We start from the raw sequence: 23,653 nt of genomic DNA, 5'->3' as shown, positions 1-23,653 counted from the left end.
GGTTATGTTAATGAGATATTTTAATTTTATGTTAAGGTTGGTAAGAGAGAAAAGGGTTTAACAAGTATTTTTTTAGTATAATTTAGAAGGAAATGATACTATTGTAATTAATATCAAATAGGGAAGAACAGGTTTACCAAACACTATTTTCGTTCTGAACATGTTCTTGAGACTGTTACCAAACGGTCATTTTCGGTCACAGAACGCCGTTCCAGACTAGAAACGCCAAAGAACGTTTCTAGTCAAGAACGGGTGTTCTTTGTTCAGACCGTTACCAAACGTAGCCTAAGGACAGTTTTGCATTCACTGTTGCCCTTGGCCGAGGTTCTAGTAGAGGCCGTGGTCAGTACCGTGGTCGTGGTTGTGGTATAGGTGGACAGCTCTTTGACAAATCGTCTCGCCAGTGCACTTATTGTGGGAAGCCTAATTATACTGTTGACACTTGTTGGGCAAAACAAGGTCGACCAGAGTGGGCTAACGAGTTACAATATTGCCACCACCAACATTCCTGCTGATCACATCATTACTAGCGACTCCACCCATGCATCTACATCAGGAGTTTCCTCCACTAGGTCTGTTTCACGTGATGACTATAACAAAATTCTCAAGCGTCTCTAACAGCTTGAATCTACATCTTCTTCTACTTCTACAGCTACCTTGGCCCACACGGGTAAATCCGCTTTTATTTCTTCAACTTCCACCCCGTGGATTATTGACTTTGGTGCTTCCTGCCATAAGACTGGTAAGTCTAACCTATTTTCTTCCATTTCTAAACTTAATACTTCCTCCCCTGTTGTTCTTGCTGATGGGTCTTCTACTAAATTTACAGGTCATGGGGTGGTCTCTCCCACCTCATCCATGAACCTTTCTCCTATTCTTTTTGTTCCTAAAATGCCTCTAAGTCCTTTATCTGTTAGTCAACTTACCAAATTCCTTAACTGTTCCATTACATTCTTTCCTTATTGTGTTTTTCAGGACCTTTAGACCAAGAGGACGATTGGTGGGGGGCTTGAACTGTTAAGAATAGTTGTATCAGGGATATATATATACATAACCTCTCCTTTATGTTTTCTTTATGTCATTTGTATGAGGCCAAGGGCCTGTGTGTAATTATATATGTTAGTTATATTGGGCCAGAATACCGTGGGGGTATTCTGGACTTTTTTCCTTTATTATTTGTTAGTTTCTTATGTGGTTTAATCCCACATTGCTATGTAATTATTTTTACTATTTCATTATAGTTATAAATACAATGTGCTTGGGATGAACTAATCATCCAAGCATTAACCTAATTCAAATCTGTTACTACATGGTATCAGAGCAGGTTTCGAACTAGGGACACCAATTTTTCTCGATTTTTGTTCTTCTTCTCTCTCTCGATCTTCTTCTCTTCTAGTTCTCTCCTTCTTCTCCCTTGTTCTTCATTCCCATAAAGGGCAGCACTGATGAGGTAATCATGCGATCCAGTTGCTGCCCCCATTACCTCATTTATGACTTGTAATTCTGTCCGATAGACTCCAATCAACACTGCTGCGATATTGGTTCTTCAGTTCCTTCTTGGAGATTGCTTCTACATCAGATACAAGGGCTCCTCTCCTCTCTTTGAAGACCAGAAGCTGCTGCAGAATTGTTGTTTTATTGGTTCAGAAATTATTCCTCAAGATTGAAGACTTCCTTAAGATCGATTCCTCCATTATCAGGGTTTTTTCAAAACCCTGACATCTATCGATCTTAGGGTTATTGCTGCCCACTGTTGCTGATTTTGTTGCAGGTTTTTTCTTCACTTATAAGGGCTCCTTCGACAGCTATATCAGCTTCTACAGATCTGTTTTTGGTGTATGAAGACCTTGAGATCGATCTCATCATTAATTCATTACAGGGTTTTTTAACCCTAACTCTATCGATATTGGGCTGCTGCACCTGTTTTTTGGATCTGAATTTTTCTGCAGATGTGTTTCTCGTATTAAGGACTTCTCTACCTCAGTCTTTCAGCCACTTTGATATTATTTATTGCAGCCTAGGCTCCTCCATCGATTCCATCACTTCAGGGTTTTGTTTAAAACCCTAAAAACCATAATCGATCAAGGTTCTCTTTGGCTGCTGGTTCTATTTGTTTGGGACTTTACTTGAAGCTTGTTTGGCCTTCTCTGCTGCCGGTATGGGTGACTCTACCAACTCTACTGCTACTTCTGTTCATGATGGCAATCACAAGACAGATTATCACAGCTTTCCACCTAACCCCATCAAACTGGATGGCTCAAATTACCTTCTGTGGTCTAGATCAGCCTCCTTTGCCATTGCTGGCCGTGGCCTCACTGACCATATTGATGGCACTATTGTTAAGCCTAGTGATAAAGGCCCTGATCAGACTAAGTGGCTGGCCAATAATGGTGTTCACATGTCCTACCTCATAGGCTCTATGACTTCAGCCTTACAACATAATTTTCTTCTTCTGGACACTGCCGACCAGATTTGGGCTGCTTGCAAGGAGACCTACGGACAGCTTGGCAATGATGCCCAAGTTTATGAAATTCGAAAGAAGGTCCTTCACACTACTCAGGGAGACCTTTCTGTTTCGGACTACTATGCTTCTCTCCGCAGCCTGTGGCAACAGTTGGATCATTACTCTGATTTTCACCCCTCTACAGTTGCTGATATTGCCTCTTATAAGAAACATGTGGACAAGATCAGAGTCTACGATTTTTTAGCTGGTTTGAATATGGAGTATGATCCCATTCGTGTTCAAGTGTTGGGCCATATACCTTTTCCCACACTTGAACAATCTTATGCATTAGTTTCTTCTAAGGAGAACCGTAGGGCTGCCATGTTACATCCTCCTATTACTGACAGATCTGCTCTCAAGGCTGCTGCCCCCATTACTCCTACACCCATTGGCACTGCTTCTCTTGGTGATTCTACTACAGGGACTGTTGTTTGTGAGCACTGTCACAAACCATATCACACCAAGGAGAGGTGCTGGAAACTTCATGGGAAACAAGCTGACTTTGAAGCAAAACGGGCTGCCAAAACCAAGACCAAGACAAAGCCCAAGGCCCATCAGACTGAGACTATTACTACAAACCCTACTACTAACCCTGGTCTATCCCAGGATGAGCTACAGGCATTCCGACGTATGCTGAGGTCTTCCGCTGCTGCTGCCTCTACTACATCAGCTACTGCCAATTCTTCCGCTCATTCAGGTTCACACTAGCCCGGTCAGGTATCCCTTTTGGCGGTCATTGTGCTTCTGTAGCCTCCCATCCTTGGATCATAGATTCTGGGGCTACAGATCATATGACCGGTTCCTCTAGTTTGTTTCATCGATACTCTCCTACTTCTGGGAAGGACAAGGTCAAGGTAGCTGATGGTTCTCTTTCATCTATCTCTGGAAAGGGAATCATCAACTGCACCTCCTCCCTTCCCTTAACTTCTGTTTTGCACATTCCTAATTTTACTACTAACCTTCTTTCCATTAGTAGTATTACTCGTGATCTTAACTGCAAAGTTACTTTCTTTCCTTCTCATTGTGTGTTTCAAGATTTGGCCTCTGGGAAGACGATTGGATTGGGTAAAGTGCACGGTGGGCTGTACCTGCTTGATGATGGTCGCTTCTCTCCACCACCATTACCTTCTCCATCGCACTGAACTCCATGGTCTCTTCGAACTCTACCAGTGGCACTCTCGGTTAGGTCACCCCCCTTTAGGAATTTTAGCACATTTATTTCCTAGTTTGGTCACCCTACATACTAAGGATGATTTTTTTTGTGAGGCGTGTGTTCTGGCCAAACAGACACGTTCAAATTATCCTATTTTAAATAAAAGAAGTTCTTGTTTTGAGTTAGTGCATTCTGATGTTTGGGGCCCTAATCGGAAACCCTCTATTTCTGGCCATCGGTGGTTTGTATCTTTCATTGATTGTCATTCTAGGAACACATGGGTTTATCTCTTGCACACCAAAAATCAAGTTTTTTCATGCTTTCAACACTTTCATAAAATGGTCCAAACTCAGTTCCAGGCTACTCTCAAAATATTGAGAAGTGATAATGGAACAGAGTATAAAGAATCCCAATTTCAAAAATATTTGGCTGACCATGGCATCATTCATCAGACTAGTTGTGTTGATACCCCTGCCCAGAATGGTGTGGCAGAAAGGAAAAACCGCCACTTGTTAGAAATGGCCAGAGCCTTAATGTTTGCGAGGAATGTCCCGTCTCAATATTGGGGGGATGCGGTTATCACGGCAGCCTATCTCATCAATAGGCTGCCATCTCGGGTACTTTACTCTCGTAGCCCCTCTGATGTTTTAATTGGTAATTCCTCCTTTATTGTGCCTCCCAAGGTGTTTGGTTGTGTGTTATGCTCGAGACACTAAATCTCCCAGCAAACTTGAACCTCGAGGACTCCGTTGTATTTTCTTGGGTTATTCTCCAACCCAGAAAGGATATAAATGTTACCATCCCCCTTCCCGCCGTATCATGGTTAGCATGGATGTTGTTTTCCATGAGTCCCTTTCTTATTATTCTTCGCCACCTCTTCAGGGGGAGAGTGCTGGTGAAGATGTGGCTTTCGAGATTCCTCCACCTGAGGAGCCTCTGGCTGCCCAACCCTCTTTACCACCCACGGCTGCTGTCCAGCCCTTTTTGGATGCTTCCCATCCACCCTTGGATGCTGTCCATCCTACTTTGGAGACCTCCCAACAACCTCTGGCTGTTCCTCCCTCACCTAATGGGAATCCTTTACAGGGGGAGACCATAGAAAATAGTGTTGTTAATATTCCTACTCAGGGGGAGCAGACTCTGGTCCAGAGAACTATTGGTGAATTTCAGAAGAGAATTGATAACTCCAACATGATCACCTATACAAGGGGAAGGTCCACAAGAGGGCAGTTGCATCCCACTATAGCACTAGTACCCATCCAATTGCCGGCTCCAGACACAGATCCTACATCTCCAGGTAATCCTTCCGACCTACCTATTGCACTTCGCAACGGTACTAGGACTTGCACTTTACATCCCATATCTCATTTTGTTTCGTATAACTCTCTTTCTCCCTCTTTTCGTGCATTTGTATATTCTCTTTCCTCTGTTTCGGTTCCTAGAAATTGGCAGGAAGTATCTACAGATGGAAAGTGGAAGACAGCAATGTTGGAAGAAATGAGAGCACTATACAAAAATAATACGTGGGATCTTGTGGCTCTTCCTCCAGGGAAAAAACCAGTGGGCTGTAGATGGGTCTTCGTAGTTAAACAGAAGGCGGATGGTTCGGTGGACAGGTACAAGGCACGTTTGGTTGCAAAGGGGTTTACTCAGACTTATGGAGTTGACTATGAGGAGACCTTTGCACCAGTGGCAAAGCTCAACACTGTCAGGGTGTTATTATCTTGTGCTACAAATCTTGGGTGGGGTCTTCAGCAGTTAGATGTCAAAAATGCCTTTCTCCATGGGGAGCTTGAGGAGGAGGTATATATGGACATTCCACTTGGTTTCTCTGATGACAGGACTAAGGGCAAGGTGTGTAAATTGAAGCGTGCCCTTTATGGCTTGAAGTAGTCACCCAGGGCCTGGTTTGGCAGATTTCATAAGGCTATGATTTCAGCAGGTTACACGCAGAGCAATGCTGATCACACTTTGTTTATCAAACGACTTGGTGACAAGGTTACTCTTCTCGTAGTCTATGTGGATGATATTGTGATCACTGGTAATGATGATGCTGCAATTAGGGATTTGAAAATTCTTCTTAGCCGTGAGTTTGAGGTCAAAGATCTTGGTCCCCTAAAATATTTTCTAGGGATAGAAGTTGCTCGATCATCAAAGGGCATCTTTCTTTCTCAAAGAAAATATGTCCTTGATCTATTAGACTGAGACAGGGCTACTTGGCTGTCATCCTTCAGATACTCCTATGGAAGCTACTACGAAACTTAGGGAGAAAGAGGGTGAGCCGGTTGATAAGGGTGCCTATCAGCGGTTAGTAGGCAAACTAATCTACCTTTCCCACACACGCCCTGATATTGCAGTTGCTGTGAGTTTGGTGAGTCAGTTCATGCACGATCCATATTCCTCTCATATGGATGCGGTCCGTCGTATTTTGAGGTACTTGAAGTCTGCTCCAGGAAAGGGAATTCTTCTATCTGCCAATGGTCACTTGAAGGTTGAAGCCTATACTGATGCCGATTGGGCTGGTTCTCCTGACAGGAAATCTATCTCTGGCTACTGTTCCTTTGTGGGTGGAAACCTTGTCACTTGGCGGAGCAAAAAGCAGAATGTTGTGGCAAGGTCTAGTGCTGAAGCCGAATTCCGCGCAATGGCACAAGGAATTTGTGAACTTCTGTGGCTTAGAGGGTTATTGCAGGATATTGGTGTTGCTGTCCATCTTCCAATGATGCTTTATTGTTTATTGTGACAATAAAGCGGCTATTAGTATTTCTCATAACCCTGTCCAGCATGATCGCACGAAACATGTGGAGTTTGACCGACATTTCATCAAGGAGAAGCTTGAAGCTGGCCTCATTTGTGTTCCCTTTGTGAAGTCTTTTGATCAGCTAGCTGATGTGTTCATTAAGGGATTGAGTAGCAAGCTGTTTCATCCTATCTTAGTCAAGTTGGGCATGCATGATATATATGCTCCAACTTGAGGGGGAGTGTTAGTTATATTGGGCCAGAATACCGTGGGGGTATTCTGGACTTTTTTCCTTTATTATTTGTTAGTTTCTTATGTGGTTTAATCCCATATTGCTTATGTAATTATTTTTACTATTTCATTATAGTTATAAATACAATGTGCTTGGGATGAACTAATCATCCAAGCATTAACCTAATTCAAATCTGTTTCTACAACATATTCTTTTCAATATAAGCATGTTAGTCTCTTGTTTTGAGACATAACACACCAAACCAAAACCGTGGCTGCTCTCTTGAAGTTTCTTCTCTTCTTCTTCTTCCACTCTAAAAGCTAACATGGTATCAAAGCATTGATCCTGCTGTTTGCAAGTGTTCCAAGGAAGTTTGGAGTGTGAAGAAGGGTTTCATTCACCTGTTTTTTGCTGTTGTTCGAAGGACCTGTTAGGTCATCTTCTCCAGCTTGTTTCTCTCTCGTTTGGAATCCAAATGGAGTGCTTCTTGGTGCTCTAGTTTCGTTTGGGGGTCCTCTTTGAGCTCCTTTGCTTCTCTCTAACCTTCTACAAGCACCCATTCATCAGGTTTGCATCTCGGTTTGGCTGTTCTGCCCAGAATTTCCGCCAGCTAGAGTTCTTGTTTGGCACCTGCTCTTCAATAGAGCCTTGTTTGACCATTTTTTATGGTCCATTTGCATCGTTTTTGGGTAAGGAGCATTACTCATCTTTACTCTGCTGCTATTTTAGTATTTTCTGAAGATCTACAAGTGTTTCAAGCCTTTTTTTGGCTATTGTTTGCCTTGTTTTTGTACCTACTGTTTTGAGACAAACCTGTTTGCTTGAAGTGCTGGTGTTTCCTCCTTTTAAGTGGCTGATTTAAGATCAAATATGGGTGAGAAAAATGTTGAAACACCCTTGCCCCTTGTGGAAACAGCTCCATCTCTCCCTTCTTCCTTTGAGAGCCCCAATATCCAACTTCCTATTGCCAAGCTTGAGAACCACAACTATTTGGATTGGTCCCGATCCATGAAATTGATTCTTCGGTGTTGGGGGAAGATGGGGTACATAAATGGTAGCATCAAGGCCCCCCTCCCTACCCGGGCAAGGGTACTCCAAATGGGACACTGAGAATTCTCTTGTGATGGCTTGGCTTCTTTTCTCAATGAAGCCTGATATTGGAAGAAGGTTTATGGGCAAGGAGACTGCCAAACACATTGGGACAGTGTGGCCTGTATTATTGATCGGGTTGGGGACTCTACAAAGGTGTACCAACTTCTCCAACAGATTGTTAGCGTGCGCCAGGATGATAGAAGCATCTCTGACTACTATAGTCTTGTTGTGGGCCTGTGGGCGGAGTATGATCACTATAGAGATCTTCAGTTGTGTCCTGATGATGAGGTCAAGGTGCACTGGTTGTTTGAGAAAGAGAGGGTCTTATTTCTCCTTGGCGGCCTTAATTCTGACTTCGAACGTCTTAGGGTACAAATCTTTGGCCGACCAAGTCTTCCTTCACTGGAGGAGGTGTGTGGATATCTACAGAGTGAGGAGACCCGTAGGGGTGCCATGGGGACTACTCCCACTGGTGAGCGCTCTGCTCTTGTTGCTTCCACCCCTCAGGACTCCACTAAGGGAGCTAATAAGGGGGCTGCTAAGGGAGCTGCGAAGGGTCGATTCTTATGTGACCATTGTGGTAAATCTGGGCATATGAAGGACTTTTGTTGGGATCTCCATGGGAAGCCCCCTTCTGGCTCCTCTGGGGGACTAAAGGGACAGCGGAAGAAGGGGCCTAAGGCTCATGTTGGAGTCATTGAATCTGATCCATCCTCTCTTTCCAAAGAAGACATTGCTGCATTTCGCCGGATTGTGGCCCACCTGAATGGTTCCTCGACTACTCCTACTTCCGCTGCACTACAAGCCTCTTCCTCCTCCGGCACCACACCTTGGGTCATTGACTCAGGTGCCACGGATCATATGACTGGTAGGTCTCAACTGTATAATTCATACTCTGTTTGTTCTGGGAATGATAAGGTAAAAATTGCTGATGGTTCCTTTTCTTCCATTTCTGGTAAGGGAGATATCCAGGTTACACCACTTTTACCCTTGAAGTCTGTCTTTCATGTTCCCAACTTTGCCACTAACCTTCTTTCAGTTAGCCAATTGACTAAATCTTTAAACTGCTTTGTCACCTTCTTTCCTACCCATTGTCTTTTTCAAGCTTTGGTGATGAGGAGGGTGATTGGCAGTGGTCGTGAAACTAACGGCTTGTATGTTTTGGAGACTGGTGCTTCCCCTGTTGTGCAAGCTCAGTCCTATGTTTGTGGGCAAGAAGGTGGACATACTCAGGAGGATATTTTGCTTTGGCATCGTCGTTTGGGGCACTCTTCTTTTTCTGTTATGAGAAAACTGTTGCCACATTTATTTACTTCTTTTCCTGTCACTCACGTTTTTCATTGTGAACCTTGTCCATTTGCCAAAAGTTGTAAAACAGTTTATGCATCTAATGGTAATAGATCTATTTCACCTTTTCATCTTATCATACTGATGTTTGGGGGCCTTCCCCTGTTACCTCTTTGCGTGGGTTCCGCTACTTTGTTTCTTTCATTGCTGACTATTCTCGGGTTACTTGGGTTTACCTTTTGAAACACAAGAGTGATGTCTATGTTGCATTTAAAATTTTTTATGAGTTAGTGTATACCCAATTTCAAACTCGGATCTAAATTGTTCGTTCTGACAAAGGTAGGGAGTATATGTATAGTGGTTTGGAAACCTTTTTTTCTGACCATGGCATTATTCATCAGGTGGCCTGTGTTGATACCCCACAACAAAATGGGGTGGCTGAAAGAAAAAATCGCCATCTCCTTGAAATGGCTAGATCCCTTTGGTTTACCATGCATGTTCCAAAAACTTTTTGGTCTGATGCTCTCCTCACTGCTGTCTTTCTTATTAATCACATGCCGTCTAGTGTCTTGAACTTCAAGATTCCTCTTGATGTCTTACCCTCACGGTCTTCTTCCTTTTCTCTTCCTCCAAGGGTGTTTGGTTGTATTTGCTATGTACATATTAGCAAATCTGCCCGCACTAAATTGGATCCTAAGGCTCTAAAGTGCATCTTTCTTGGGTATTCCTCCACATCCAAAGAGTATAAATGCTATCATCCTCCTACTCGTCGGTGGCTTCTCTCCAAAGATGTCCATTTCTTTGAAACCATACCGTATTTTCAGTCACCTCTTTAGGGGGAGTGTTCATCTCTTGGTGGTGGTGTTGAGGGTGAAGAGGTTCCCGAGTTTGTTTCATTTCCTTTCTCCTCTCTTATCCCTATTTCCCCTTTTCAGATTGACAAGGGAAAGAAAAATTCTGTGGATACTTTTGTTGAGGGGGAGCCTCCTAGTGCACAGGTGAACAAAGAATAAGGGGAGCTACTGGTGTATATGAAGGACAGGAGAAATCCTTCTTCATGGCTTCCTATAAAGAAGACCTGCCAAAATCCTTCTTCGTCTCCTCATCCTGAGCCTCCATCCATCGAGACAGGTATACCTTCCTCTACTTCTACATCATCAGACTTAGATCTTCCTATTGCTCACCGCAAGGGAACTCGGGCATATACTAATCCTATTGCCAAGTTTGTTTCCTATGATTCTATCTCCCTTACAGGTATAGCCTTCACTGTAGCTATCTCATCCATATCTATTCCCAAGAATGTAGCAGAGGCTATGGCAAATCCAAAATGGAGAGAAGCAATGAACACAGAGATGTTGGCTCTGGAGAAGAATCACACTTGGGACCTTGTTGAACTCCCTAAAGGGAGAATCCCTGTTCGATGCAGATGGGTATTCACAGTCAAGTTCAAGTCTGATGGTACTGTGGAGAGGTATAAGGCAAGAATTGTCGCCAAGGGTTATACACAGGTGTATGGCATTGACTATCAGGAAACCTTTGCTCCGGTGGCCAAGCATAACTCCATTTGTGTACTTCTCTCAATGGCTGCAAACCTTGATTGGCCATTGTACCAGCATGATGTAAAGAATGCATTCTTATATGGTGACCTAGAAGAAAAGGTATATATGCACTCTCCTCCTGGCTTCAAGCATCCTGGTGATAATGGGAAAGTGTGTCATCTTAGGAAGGCTCTCTATGGACTCAAACAGTCTCCTAAGGCTTGGTTTGAGAGGTTCAGACAAGCCCTCCTGCAAAATGGATATACTCAAAGTCAAGTTGATCACACATTGTTTATACAAAGGAAGGGCAGCACTATTACGGTTCTCATTGTTTATGTTGATGACATTGTGGTCACGGGAAACAGTGAAGCTGAAATTTCAAAGGTTAAGGTTTATTTGGCTCGGCAGTTTGAGATCAAAGATCTCGGTCCATTGAAGTATTTTCTGGGGATTGAAGTTTCAAGATCTAAGCAAGGGATCAATGTTTGCTAAAGGAAGTTTGTTCTTGATCTACTTACAGAGACAGGCTACTTAGGATGCAAACCAATCTCCTCCCCTATTGAGCAGAACCACAAACTAGGGGAAGGTTGTGGTGAACCTCTTATGGATGCTGAAAAGTATCAGAGATTAGTAGGTAAGCTAATCTATCTCTCCCTCACCTGGCCTGACATCACCTACGTTGTTGGAGTGGTGAGTCAGTTTCTGCACGCACCCAAGATGGGACATCTTGATGTAGTTTACAGGATCCTCAGGTATTTGAAGTCATGCCCTGGAAAAGGCCTTCTCTTCTCTAGGAATGGTCACTTGAGAATTGAAGTATATACAGATGCTGATTGGGCCGGGTCTATCTCCGATAGAAGATCCACCTCTGGATACTGTACCTTTGTTGGGGGAAATTTAGTCACCTGGAGAAGTAAGAAGCAACCTGTGGTAGCTAGGTCAAGGGCTGAAGCAGAGTTTAGAGCCATGGCTCATGGTGTGTGTGAAATCTTGTGGTTGAAGAAACTTGTTTAAGAATTGGGATTTGAGACGACTGAACCTATGAGTCTATATTGCGATAACAAGGCAGCCATAAGTATTGCTCACAACCCAGTTCAACATGATAGGACAAAGCATGTTGAGGTTGACAGACACTTTATCAAGGAGAAGATAGACTCTAAGACTATTTGTACTCCTTTTGTGAAGACAAATGAACAAGTGGCAGACATCTTCACCAAAGGACTTAGCTCTCATCACTTTAGTTGTATGTTAGACAAGCTGGGTATGTATGACATATACCACCCAGCTTGAGGGGGAGTGTTAAGAATAGTTGTATCAGGGGTATATATGTACATAACCCCTCTTTTATGTCATTTGTATTAGGCCAAGGGCCTGTGTGTAATTATATATTCTTTTCAATATAAGCATGTTAGTCTCTTGTTTTGAGGCATAACACACGAAACCAAAACCGTGGCTGCTCTCTTGAAGTTTCTTCTCTTCTTCTTCTTCTTCCACTCTAAAAGCTAACATGAATAGTCCGGACTATAATATTTGGATGGCACTGGTCCTTCTACTGCTGATGCTGCTGCCTTTGCTAGTGTATCTCCTCTTCAATGGCATTTTCATCTTGGACATCCCTCCTTATCCAAGCTTCAGTTGATGGTTCCAAGTTGTCGTTCTCTATCCCACATTGAGTATGACGCATGTGAATTCGGGAAGCATCATCGCTCTTTGTTTCCCGCTCGTAGTGTTCCCCGTAGCTCGTCTTTATTTTCGTTGGTCCATTCTGACATTTGGGGTCCTTGTCGTGTCAGAAATAGGTTAGGATTTTCTTATTTTGTTAGTTTTGTTGATGACCATTCTCGGTTAACTTGGGTCTATTTGTTAAAGGATCGGTCACAATTTCTTTCAGTGTGTCACAATTTTTATAACGAAATAAAAACCCAGTTTGATGCTTCTATTAAAGTTTTTTGTTCTGATAATGCCCTTGAGTTTACTCAACGCGATATCTTTAAATTTTGTTTATCCAAAGGCATGATTCATCAAACGAGTTGTTCGTATACTCCCCAACAAAATGAGGTTGCCGAAAGGAAAAATAGACATCTGTTAGAAGTTGTCAGGTCCATTATGCTTCACATGCACGTTCCAAAAAAATATTGGTGTGATGTAGTCGTTACTACATGTTTTATTATTAATTGTATGCCCTCGTCGATTTTGGACAATCAGGTCCCTTTTTCTGTTTTACATCCAAACACACCCTTATTTAGTCTTCCGCCTCGCATTTTTGGTTGTGTTTGCTTTGTTCATAATTTACTACCTAGTGTTGACAAACTAGCTCCTCGTGCCACTAAATGTATTTTTCTTGGTTATTCTCGGACTCAAAATAGGTATAGGTGTTATGACCCTATTTCTAATCGGCAGTTTGTAAGTGCTGATGTTACCTTTTTGAAAGTACTGCGTATTATTCTTCCTCTACATTGCCTCTAACTTTTCTTGCAGATCCTACCCCTGCCCCACCGCTTCCAGTTCCTACTCCTATTACATTTGCCCCTCCACTACAAGTGTACCAGCGCAGGCAGCACCAACAGCTTCCAACTATTGTGCCATCCTCTACTGCTGTTCCTCTGCAGACCACTACCGATCTGGCTCCTTATTCTGCAAATCCTCTTGACTTACCAATCGCTCAACGTTCTTGTACTCAGAAATCTATCCCTGCTTATCCTATTGCTCGTTTTGTTTCCGTTTCTCATCTCCCTTCCCACTACCGTTCCTTTACCTCTTCCTTACCCGCTGATGTTCCCAAGTCCCATCATGAGGCCTAATCTCATTCTGGGTGGAAGGTAGCTATGGATACGGAGATGGATGCTTTGTTATCATGTGCAACATGGACTCTTGTGGATTTACCTCCAGGTAAGGATGTTGTGCGTTGTCGTTGGGTTTACACCACTAAATATAACCCAGATGGTTCGGTTGAGCTCCTAAAGGCACGGTTGGTCGCTATGGGCAATACTCAAACATATAGTGTGGACTATTTTGAGACTTTTCCCCCTGTTGCCAGGTTGAATTCTGTTCGTGTTCTCATTTCTTTGGCGGTCTATCTTAACTGGCCGCTCTACCAGCTGGGCGTTAAGATTGTTTTTTTATCTGGTGATCTTCAGGTAGAGGTTTATATGGAGCAACCTCCGGGATATGTTACTTAGGGGGAGCTTTCGGGGACGGTTTGCAAGCTTCATAAGGCTATCTATGGGCTGAAACAGTCCTCAAGTGCTTGGTTCGATAAGTTCAGCTCTGTTGTTACTCGTTGTGGTTTATCACATTGCTATTCAGTCCACTCTGTATTTGTAGCATCATTATATCCGGTAATGATGCTACAGGTATTAGTGAGGTGAAAGCCTATCTTCCTCAGCATTTTCAAATGAAGGATTTGGGCTCTCTTCGGTATTTTCTTGGTATTAAGGTTCTTCGAAGTAAGAAAGGAATCAACCTGTCTCAGAGGAAGTATGTTCTTGATCTCTTGTCTGATACACGTCTACTAGCAGCCAAACCAGTTGATACTCCTATGAATCCGCATAACAAATTTCGCTCTACTGATAGTGAAGACTTTGAGGACCAACATCGGTATAGGCGATTAGTGGGAAAGCTTATCTATCTCACTGTCACTAGGCCGGATATTTCTTTTGTTGTTGGCGCGGTTAGCCAATTTATGCACTCTCCTAAGAAAATTCATTGGGAGGCAGTGTGTCGTATCTTACGGTATTTGAAGGGAGCTCCAAGCAAGGGGCTCATCTATTGTCCCCATCAGAATGTGGACATTGTAGGCTTTTCTGATGCTGACTGGGCAGGTGCAGATGGTGACAGACGTTCCACTACAAGATATTATACCTTTGTGGGAGGAAATCTAGTAACTTGGCGTAGCAAGAAACAGACTACAGTTGCTAGATCAGTACAGAAGCAGAGTATCGGGCCATGGCACAAACTGCAGCTGAATTAATGTGGCTGAAATCTCATACACTTTAGCAGCATTCCCAACACGCCCATAAGTCTCCTTGGCGGCACTCCAGATCTGATGAGCTGTCTCCAGAAGCAAGAAATTGTCGGACAGATTTGGTTGCATAAAGTTGAGAAAATAAGACATCACCATAGCATCATGTGACGTCCACTTCTCTAGCGGAGAACCAGTTTCAGCCGGCTTAGTGGTAGTACCAAGGATATCGCCAGAGAGGCCAAGACTAGCAATGGTCAAGTAAGTAGTCCGAGACCACTTGAGGTAATTTGTCCCATCGAGCTTGATAGGAGCTGTAAGGGGAAGAAAGTCTGTCCGGGGCTATCCATCGAGCCCAGAAGTTGCAGAAGAGGAGTCTGAACCTGTCATGATGATTCGAGAAACCCTCCAACAAGAGGCAGTAACAATATTTCCAAGAAATCTCCAATAACAGAGGCTGAAAACTCTACCGAGTACTCTTCAATGATGATGGAAGAAGTCCTCAAAGTTTCACACCAAACTGAGAAAAAGAACTATAAGAGACATTTCAGCACACACTTGGTGGGCATCCTTGTATGATGAAATCGATATCTTAAAAGGCAGCAGTAACTCCCAAAATACCTAATGGATGATGCCCAAACTTGGATCGAGTACCCCTCTAAGATGAAGGGAGCTTCCCTAAAAAAATCAGCAGCAATAGAGTAGGTCAACCCAAAATTGATTTGAGTGTCAGGGTTTTACAAAAAACACTGACAATGGAGATCGACTTATGCTTTGGAGAACTGAGGCTGTCGATTGAATGGGGAAAGGTGATCGATAGAAGTTGTCCAAGGTGTGCTGGTGTGGATCTCCAAGAAGGGAAGACTCGATCTCCAATATTTGGGAAGACTCGATCTTCAAGAGAGGAAGACTCCAAAATCGGAGAAGAGAGGACATCGAAGAGACAACTTCTAAATCATAATCTGATTGAGGTAGGAGAAGGATAGCACAAGATCAATCGATCACCTCATAAGTGCTGCCCTTTGTGCAGATTTAGGACTAAGAAGAAGAGAACAAGAAGAAGAGGAAAGGGAGAAGACAAAAGATCGAAGGTGAGGAGGGAGCTGTTAGAGAAAGAGAGAAACGATGGAGATGATGGATGTTCTAACCCTAGATCAGTTTCTGCTCTGATACCATGTTAGAGGAATGAGAAAAGAATGGGAGAATGGCTTGAGTGAGTTGTGACTCTCCTCAGCCCTCTATATATAGATTTCATTAATAGGAACAGAATTACAAGTATACCCTCTATAGCTGACTATGATAGCTAAGGCGAGAAATAAGAAACAAAATAACAAAGAGAAATGCCCAAAGTACCCTTATCAGGTTGCATAACTTAACACAACATTACCACTGTCAGTAGTGGCAATAGGAGTAGGACTGGAAGTAGTCTGTAGGGCAGACCTATCAACAGTAGGAGCATGTAACATCGCAGCCCGGCGAGTCTCCTCTGTAAGAACCATGGCAAAGGACTGCTCAAGTGTAGGAAAGAGAGACTGGTTCAGCACTTGCATTCTAATGGGGTCATACTCCGCATTCAAGCCGGCCAAGAAGTCGTACACATGGATACTGTAGATGTATTTACGGTAGGCAGCAACATCAGTAGGTGTAGAGGGCTGATACAAGGAGTAATGATCCAATTGCTGCCACAAGCTTTTGAGGGCAGCATAATAGGTAGAGGCGGACAACTCCTTCTGAGTTAGGTCATAAGCCTTTTTCCGAATCTCATACACTTGGGCAGCATTCCCAATACGGCCATACGTCTCTTTGGTGGCACTCCAGATCTGGTTAGCTGTCTCCAGAAGCATGAAATTGTCGAACAGATCTGGTTGTATAGATTGCAACAAGTAGGACATCACCATGGCATTATTGGACAGCCACTTCTCTGGTGGAGCCCTAATGGTAGCTAGCATGGGGTTAGTCCCAAGTATATGGCCAGCTAGCCCTCGACTAACAATGTTCAAGTAAGTGGTCCAAGACCACTTGAGGTAATTTATCCCATCAAGCTTGATAGGAGCAGAAAGTGGAAGGAAGTCTGTCTGGGGCTGTCCATCTTACCTAGAGGTTGTAAAAGAGGCATCTAAGCCAGTCATGATGATTCAAAGAAATACTCCAATAAACAAGGCAGCAATACTTTTCTTGCTGAAAAAAGGGAATAGCAAAATCCCCAAGAAATCTCCAATAAGATAGACTGTGAGTACTTCTTCAATGATGATGGAAGAAACCCTCAAAAATATACACCAAACTGAGAAGGAGAACTATAAGAGGAAATTCATCAAACACATGGTGAGCACACTTGTATGCTGAAATCGATGAGTGTTGATATCTTGACCAATACTTGGAGGAAGAGCCTCAAATTTGGACCAAACACTCTTCTAGAATGAGGGAAGCTTCCCTGAAAAAATCAGCGGCAATAGATAAGAGAAACCCCAAATTGATTTGAGTGTCAGGATTTTGAAAAACCTGACAATAGAGATATCGATTTGCTGGCAGAAGGGCTGAGGCTGCTGTTTGTTATCGAGAGTTATGTATTCTCTTGATATTAGCTTCTATAGCTAATACTAAGAGGTGTGAGGAGGATAGATTGGTAATTTTTTTTTATGTCTTTTATTATTTATGTTTTCCTGTTTTGCCCTTAAGTGGCTATTTATTGAAGATTAGAGGGAGATTACACTCATCATGTAACTCCCAAGTTGCACGTCCTCTCTTCTTCTCTCTTTCTCGATTTCCCTTCTTCTTTTTCATCTTTTCCTCTTATAATTGACATGGTATCAGAGCAATAAGGCATTGTTACAGCTTTCGTGGGATCCTTCTCTTTTCTTATCATTTGTGTTTTACAATCAAGTTTCTTTTAGTTTGAAGTTTTTAATTTAAGCTTTTAATTCAACATTAGGTAGACTCACCTTCGGGTTAATGAGTATAAGATGTTGTGTTATGATTTAGGCTGTAAATAGGAGTAGAGCACCGTTTGCTCTGATACCACTTAAATGTCACACCCCGGCCCAGTTAATAAGGGCAAGGTGTGACCGAATGCCAACTGGCATTCAATCGATCCCCTAGGATCAATTAGTGCAATACTCCATATCACAGTTCATAAACACAATATATCATTGCAACGAAAGAGAATAAACAGTAATAATAACAATAATTATAAAGGGATCAGATGATAACTCAGTATTTATATTATTTGAAACCTGTGATGCAATGTATAGTTCTCAAAAGGCACCACAAGTACAAAAGTAGAACAGTAACTACATATTATATTTCACAAAAAGTTTATAAACATAAAAAGATTGGCCTGATCAAGAAAACGCATATGCATCGCATCCGCAGAAAGCTTCGTGAACTTCAAACTTCTGCACCGTACGGTCCTCCTCGGTGTGGAAGTCAGAAGTAGCAATAACAGCATCATCTGGTTTCTCAAAACCAGCAACACTATCTGAAAAAGAAGAGGTACCACAGGGGTGAGCTCCACTGAGCCCAGTAAAGGAAACATGCAAACACAAGCATATAGTCCATGATGCATGACCTATATCTAAGAATGCTACTAACATCAATGTCTAGGTCTCATGAGGTATAAATGCTACTGTAGTAGGTATGATATTCCCAATCACGGAATGAACTCATCGGTCTTCCCAAGAATACCACTCTACTACGGTGAGGACCCGCCAGTTCCGGAATATACACATCAAACCCTGACGAACCCCCAATGGTAACCCTACTATTGTTCCCATTCCAGTATGTACTCATCAGACTTGGGACAGTGAAATGACATTCCGATATTAACCCTTCAGACCTGCCATGGGTTATCCAACACCTTTACCCCTGTTGGCAAAGGTCGTAGCATTTGATTAATGATAGCCCAACCATATGCATTTCTAAACATGATGTCATATGAGGCAGCAATAGATAGTAATTTAGAAGTCCAACATCATTCCTCAATACATCACAGTAAATTATAGTAAAAGTATGTAAATGCATAAATGAATGATACCTATAACATGCATCCATCTAATGTAAAGCAAAAGCTATAAAACTATATGATATTACTACTAGAATGATGGATGTAAGTGGCAGCCAGCATAAATAGCAATTAAAGAAGAAACAGTCCAAAGAAAAGTCAGAATTCCCTTACCTGTACTAGAGAATATCCCTAAACAAATGAAGCTCCAAAACACACCAATTACCCCACCACTTGATGATTATTAATGCCTAAATAACCAAAATATGACAATTATTAGGTCTAATATAGCCCTGAACAAAAGCCTAAAGTACCCAAGAACCTAAACGAAGCCAAAAGGTAGAACCGGATTTAGAACTGGCTGAATCCGGTTGGCTTTATTACCCAGGTATGTGAATCCGGTTCACCTACCAGTGACTGATTTGGGATCCAAAATCCATGGATCATTCAATTAGGGGGCTACTTTCCCAAAATTAGTTTAGAGCTTTGATAGATTATAGCAAATGGAAGATTTTGACCCATTTGCATGTAGGATCTAATTAGGGTTTCAAGTAAAATTTTAAATAACTATAATTCCTGCAAATTTGAGAAAATGGCTGAGATGAAAGAAGGAGATAAGGGATTGGTATTACAGCCTGGTTTTAGTAACCTACCAAGCTATATCTAAGTCCTAATTTAGGATTTTATCAAAAGCCATCTAAACTCTTAGGTCTAGGCTGAATTAGGTCTTAATTCTAAGAAGAAATCAGCATAACAAATAGAGAAAAGATTGAGAAATTGGGGATTTTGGGTTGAAGGATGTTCCTAGAACAATAGATTGGTTAATTAGGTCTTCAATTTAGGGTTTTGAACAACCCAATCTAGGGTTCATCCATTATAGCAAAGACAAAGAGTAATTTGGGAAAAACAGGTTCAAAGTTTAGAAGCTTTACCTGAATTGAGAGTGTTCCTGATGATGGCAGCCCCAACTCCCAATTTCCAAATGAATCTTAAGGTTGGAAGAGAGCAATCCCATCTTTCCTTCTCTTTTCCTTAGTTTTCCTTCTAAGCTCCCAAGGCTGGAATCGATTTCTATTTGGTGTAAGAATGAAATCTTAAACTAAGGATTTCTTATATAGAAAGTCTACTAAAGGTTGTTTGTTACTTGTTAATTAAAATCGGTTTTTAAAATGTAATTTTCTAATCTGTTTTTAAAGTAATTTAATTACTTAATTCAGATTTTTAAGTTGTAACTTAGGATTTTGAAGGTAATGGAAGTGGGCCCGGGTATGTTGGCACCTAAGCAGTCTAGATCTACAAAGGGGTGTGGGTCCCACTAGATAAAATTACTATTCTGCCCCTAGTATAGTAATTAAACAAGAATAGTATATATATATACATAGAATGAGATTCTTACCTATATACCGGCCTAGGATATAGTGAGGTTCCGCATATGCTCGACCCAGCATGTCTAGCCTAAGAAACTGATATGCTGGGACCCGATAGGATTTTCAGACTCAAGGATAGCTAGCTGTCCTGGCTCCTCGGAATCCTCCGTAGGTGTGTCAAAGGATTGCTCTGAATCCACCACCGATGCAGCCCACAGCATAGAGGCAAGCATAGACACAGACCCAGAACTTGTAATCACACAAGTTCGAAAAAGTTCAAATTAGAGGTGAGTTTCACAGATTGCTACAGTGCAATTCGGGTCACCTACCTAATCCTCCCAGGGGGTGGTTTGGGGTGTGACAAAGGATGTACCTGGTAGATAGATATCCATGTGTCTTTGTATGTTGGATAAGGTCCTTGGTACATGAGTCCATCTGGAACCGTGCCTCTGGTAGGTGGTACCCTCAACTGATGAGGTGATGCATATCTTGTCGATGACGGTAGTAGCTTGTGTGTAGTACTTGGACTTGGTTCTTGGACTTCCTTGTTGGTCTTGCCCTTCTGGGCTAACCAAGTGAGACGTAAGGTGGCCGGGCTTGGGATAGCCTTCCCACTTGGGCCGGGACACGTGGCGGCTCACGATTGGCCTGTGTACTTTTGGGTTTATCAGGACCCTAATTCAAAACCTGCTCTGATACCATGTTAATAGATTTAGAATTAGAGTAAGGCTTGGATGAATAATGATCATCCCAAGCTTCTTTATTTATATCAATGAGACTAGAGAATAAAAGTACAAATAAGCAATGTGGGACTAAAGCCCACATAATAGAAATATAAAAACATAAGAAAAGGGGTCTAAAATACCCCTACGGTTCTAACACTCATAGATTCCAGAATATTATTTTTTTTAATGCCTAGGAAGCAGGAAAAGCAAAAAGGCTTTAGTTTCTAACTTTCGGTGTTCATTTTGGATTTCCTTCTTTTGTATGCTAGTCTATTGCTCTTTCTATAAACACATCTAGTATTGCATCAACTTGAGTAGCTGAACTCCTTTTATATCAAGAAAATAGTCTATCTTCTTGCTGAACAACCAAACTGTACATAGAAAGTACACAGTAACTTTTAAAGCAGTGTCAAAACAAAGCACATGTTAACTAGTATTAACAGCTACAAGAAAAAAAAAAAAAAAAACTATCAAGTAGAAAAACAATATTTTCCTGGATGAATAACAACCTGTTCACACTTTCCATCACCACTTCCACTTAAAGTAAGCATCATTATAAGTTATAACCATTCAATTCTCTGGACTCAATACAACAGCTTTCACCCAAAATATTAAGGATACAGATACAAACCTGGAGAGCAGCTGGCCCAACCCTCCATGTGTCCAACTGCCATTTGACTTGCCCCCCTGCTCTGATGACACGCTCTCTCTCCTCAGGACAGCTTGCAACATGATCCTATTTTGAAAATTTTTACTTACTTTTAACAGTATAATTTACAGGAAACCAAAGTGCTCTACAAAATAAGCAAGTAAATAAATTGTCAGCACCACAGTATGACTGCCATAGAAGCATATATTGTTTTCAGCTACCTTACTAAGGGCAAAAGGAACACCACCCCGACATAAAATGGTCCTGCAATCGCCAGCATTTGCAACAAAAAGCCCGCTCCTGATAATTAATGCTACAACTGCAGTGCAACCAGGATGCCAGTCTTTCTGAACAACTCTTTTTGAAGTACGTTGAGCTACCAACTGATTCCTGAATGTGATATCTGTATCCCTAAATGCTTCTGCCAATGCATCTGAGGGGCTATTTCAACAAAACAATTAACCTAAATAGGCAGTAATGCAAGAAGTAGAAAGTAAAATAAACAAACAAGAATGCAAACCTTCTTGTAAAACCCAAGGTTTGTAAGAAACCTGGAAGTGCACGAGAAGAAAACTCGGCAGCTTCTGAACCTGCGCATATGTACTGACATATACTTCAATCTCATATGTAAATTAAAAACAATAGTAGATACAAGAGTCATGTGATGCACCTCGATGACCATCAAAGATCCCAAACACATGAATATCCTTCTGGTTACACATTTGAGGCATCAAAAAGTGTGCATCTTCCATGCTCTCCCTTCTCCCACAAGTAGCAAAGGAACCCCAAGACAGTATTGGCTGGTATGCCAAAGGATCATTTGAAGAATCAGGCCAGATTGTCTGAATAGAATTATCTGCGAGAGATACTCTTTTTGACAATTGTTCCCCTTCAATGAACCAGTTTACACTCTCTTGATAAATTGGAGGGCTCCATGTGTAGTTTGGAAGCTGATCACTAATAGAAACAGAAGGTTTTCCAAGGAACTTTTCCTCTTGTTTTACATTGTTCATTTGTTTTACAATTGAATCCAGTTCTGCAACTATATTATCAAAAGAAGGCCTATTATTGGGATTGGCATCCCAACACCTCTGTATTAATGACAATAAACTTTCTGGATAACCTGACTCAGAACCAGCAAGCATTGGACGCAGTCCTTCAGACACCACAGCAGATGTAAGTCGTTGCTCAGTATAGCTCATTTCCAATACAGTATGGGCCTGTAGGTAAAGTATACTTGATTATATCATTGCAGACATTGGAAGAACAAAATCATAAACATGTATCTGGAAGGTCAAAAAAGTTAAAAGATGTTGGATCTATAGATGCTATGAAAGTTGAATATGACCCGAATCATCGACTTAATGTACAATTCTGAAACTTTAGAACTCCAACTAAAACTGAAATTCAAAAATGGAGTACAAAAAATGATTATGTTCCACATCTTAACAGAAACTAAACAACACAGCCATGGCCCATCTCCAGACGCCAGTCCTTTTCATCGTGTTAACAGATCTGAACACTGATTAGGGCAGAATCAAAGGAAGAAAGAGAAGAGAGAGAGAACAGAGAAGAGAGAAAGAGGAAAGAGAAAGGTTTTCTCACATAGAGAGGCTGACCCATATGCTCCACTTTATTATATTAATCATAGAGTGATGGCAAGTGTACCCCTACTAACAATGATATGATTCAGTATATCTCACTACTGCTCCCCCTTAAGCTGGAACATATGCATCTCCCATTCCCAACTTGGAACACATAATTAAGAACAGCAACCGCGACCTTTAGGCTTAGTGAAAATGTCTCCCAATTGATTTGAAGAATTGACATGAGTAGAGATCACCTTCTTCATAACTGTATACTGAACAAAGTGACAATCTACCTCAATATGTTTAGTTGTTTCATGAAACAAAGGATTACTAGCAATACATATTACAAATGTCAGCTTGATGTTGCAAAACATTTTCATATAATTAGTAACAGGAAATCCAATTTCACCCATAAGTGTCTTCAACCACATCAATTCCATAGATGTGTGAGCCATTGCTCAAAAATTCTGCTGCTGCACTAGATTTAGCAACTGTACTCTGCTTCTTGCAACAAGTAACCAGGTTATCACCTATAAAAGTGCAATATCCAGTGGTACAACTTCTAGCATCAGCGGCACCAGCCCAATCAGCATCTGAATAACCAACAACCTCAAGAGAGATTATGTCGTCTGTAATCAGATACTTTCCTAGAGGACTCTTCAAATAACGCAATATACAACAAACAGCCTCCCTAAGAACCTCCTTTGATGTCTTCATAAACTGCCTAACAACACTTATTTTAAAAGAAATATAAGGAAGAGTAACAGTTACGTATATCAACTTCCCAACAAGACACCTAAACCTTTGTTTATCTGCAAAA

At 41.8% G+C, this 23,653-nt stretch overlaps 1 protein-coding gene across 2 annotated transcripts in view; it reads right to left on the bottom strand.

Moving 5' to 3' along the window:
* The window catches only part of LOC122642397 (protein kinase and PP2C-like domain-containing protein), a 115,383-nt gene that overhangs the window by 14,552 nt on the left and 77,178 nt on the right, over nucleotides 1-23,653 (bottom strand). Inside the window, exons 8-11 of one of the 2 annotated variants that reach the window (XM_043835847.1) lie at nucleotides 21,915-22,464; nucleotides 21,765-21,834; nucleotides 21,466-21,685; nucleotides 21,227-21,331 (exon numbers count right to left, since the gene is read on the bottom strand). In XM_043835847.1, coding sequence (XP_043691782.1) covers nucleotides 21,227-21,331; nucleotides 21,466-21,685; nucleotides 21,765-21,834; nucleotides 21,915-22,464 — 945 coding nt within the window. Of the gene's footprint in view, nucleotides 1-21,223; nucleotides 21,350-21,465; nucleotides 21,686-21,764; nucleotides 21,835-21,914; nucleotides 22,465-23,653 lie in introns of those variants that run through there. The other variant, XM_043835848.1, reaches the window with a different exon arrangement.

The sequence above is a fragment of the Telopea speciosissima genome, chromosome 10 (genome assembly GCF_018873765.1).
Source record: "Telopea speciosissima isolate NSW1024214 ecotype Mountain lineage chromosome 10, Tspe_v1, whole genome shotgun sequence".
NCBI lineage: Eukaryota > Viridiplantae > Streptophyta > Magnoliopsida > Proteales > Proteaceae > Telopea > Telopea speciosissima.
This window is presented reverse-complemented; position numbering and strand designations above follow the sequence as displayed.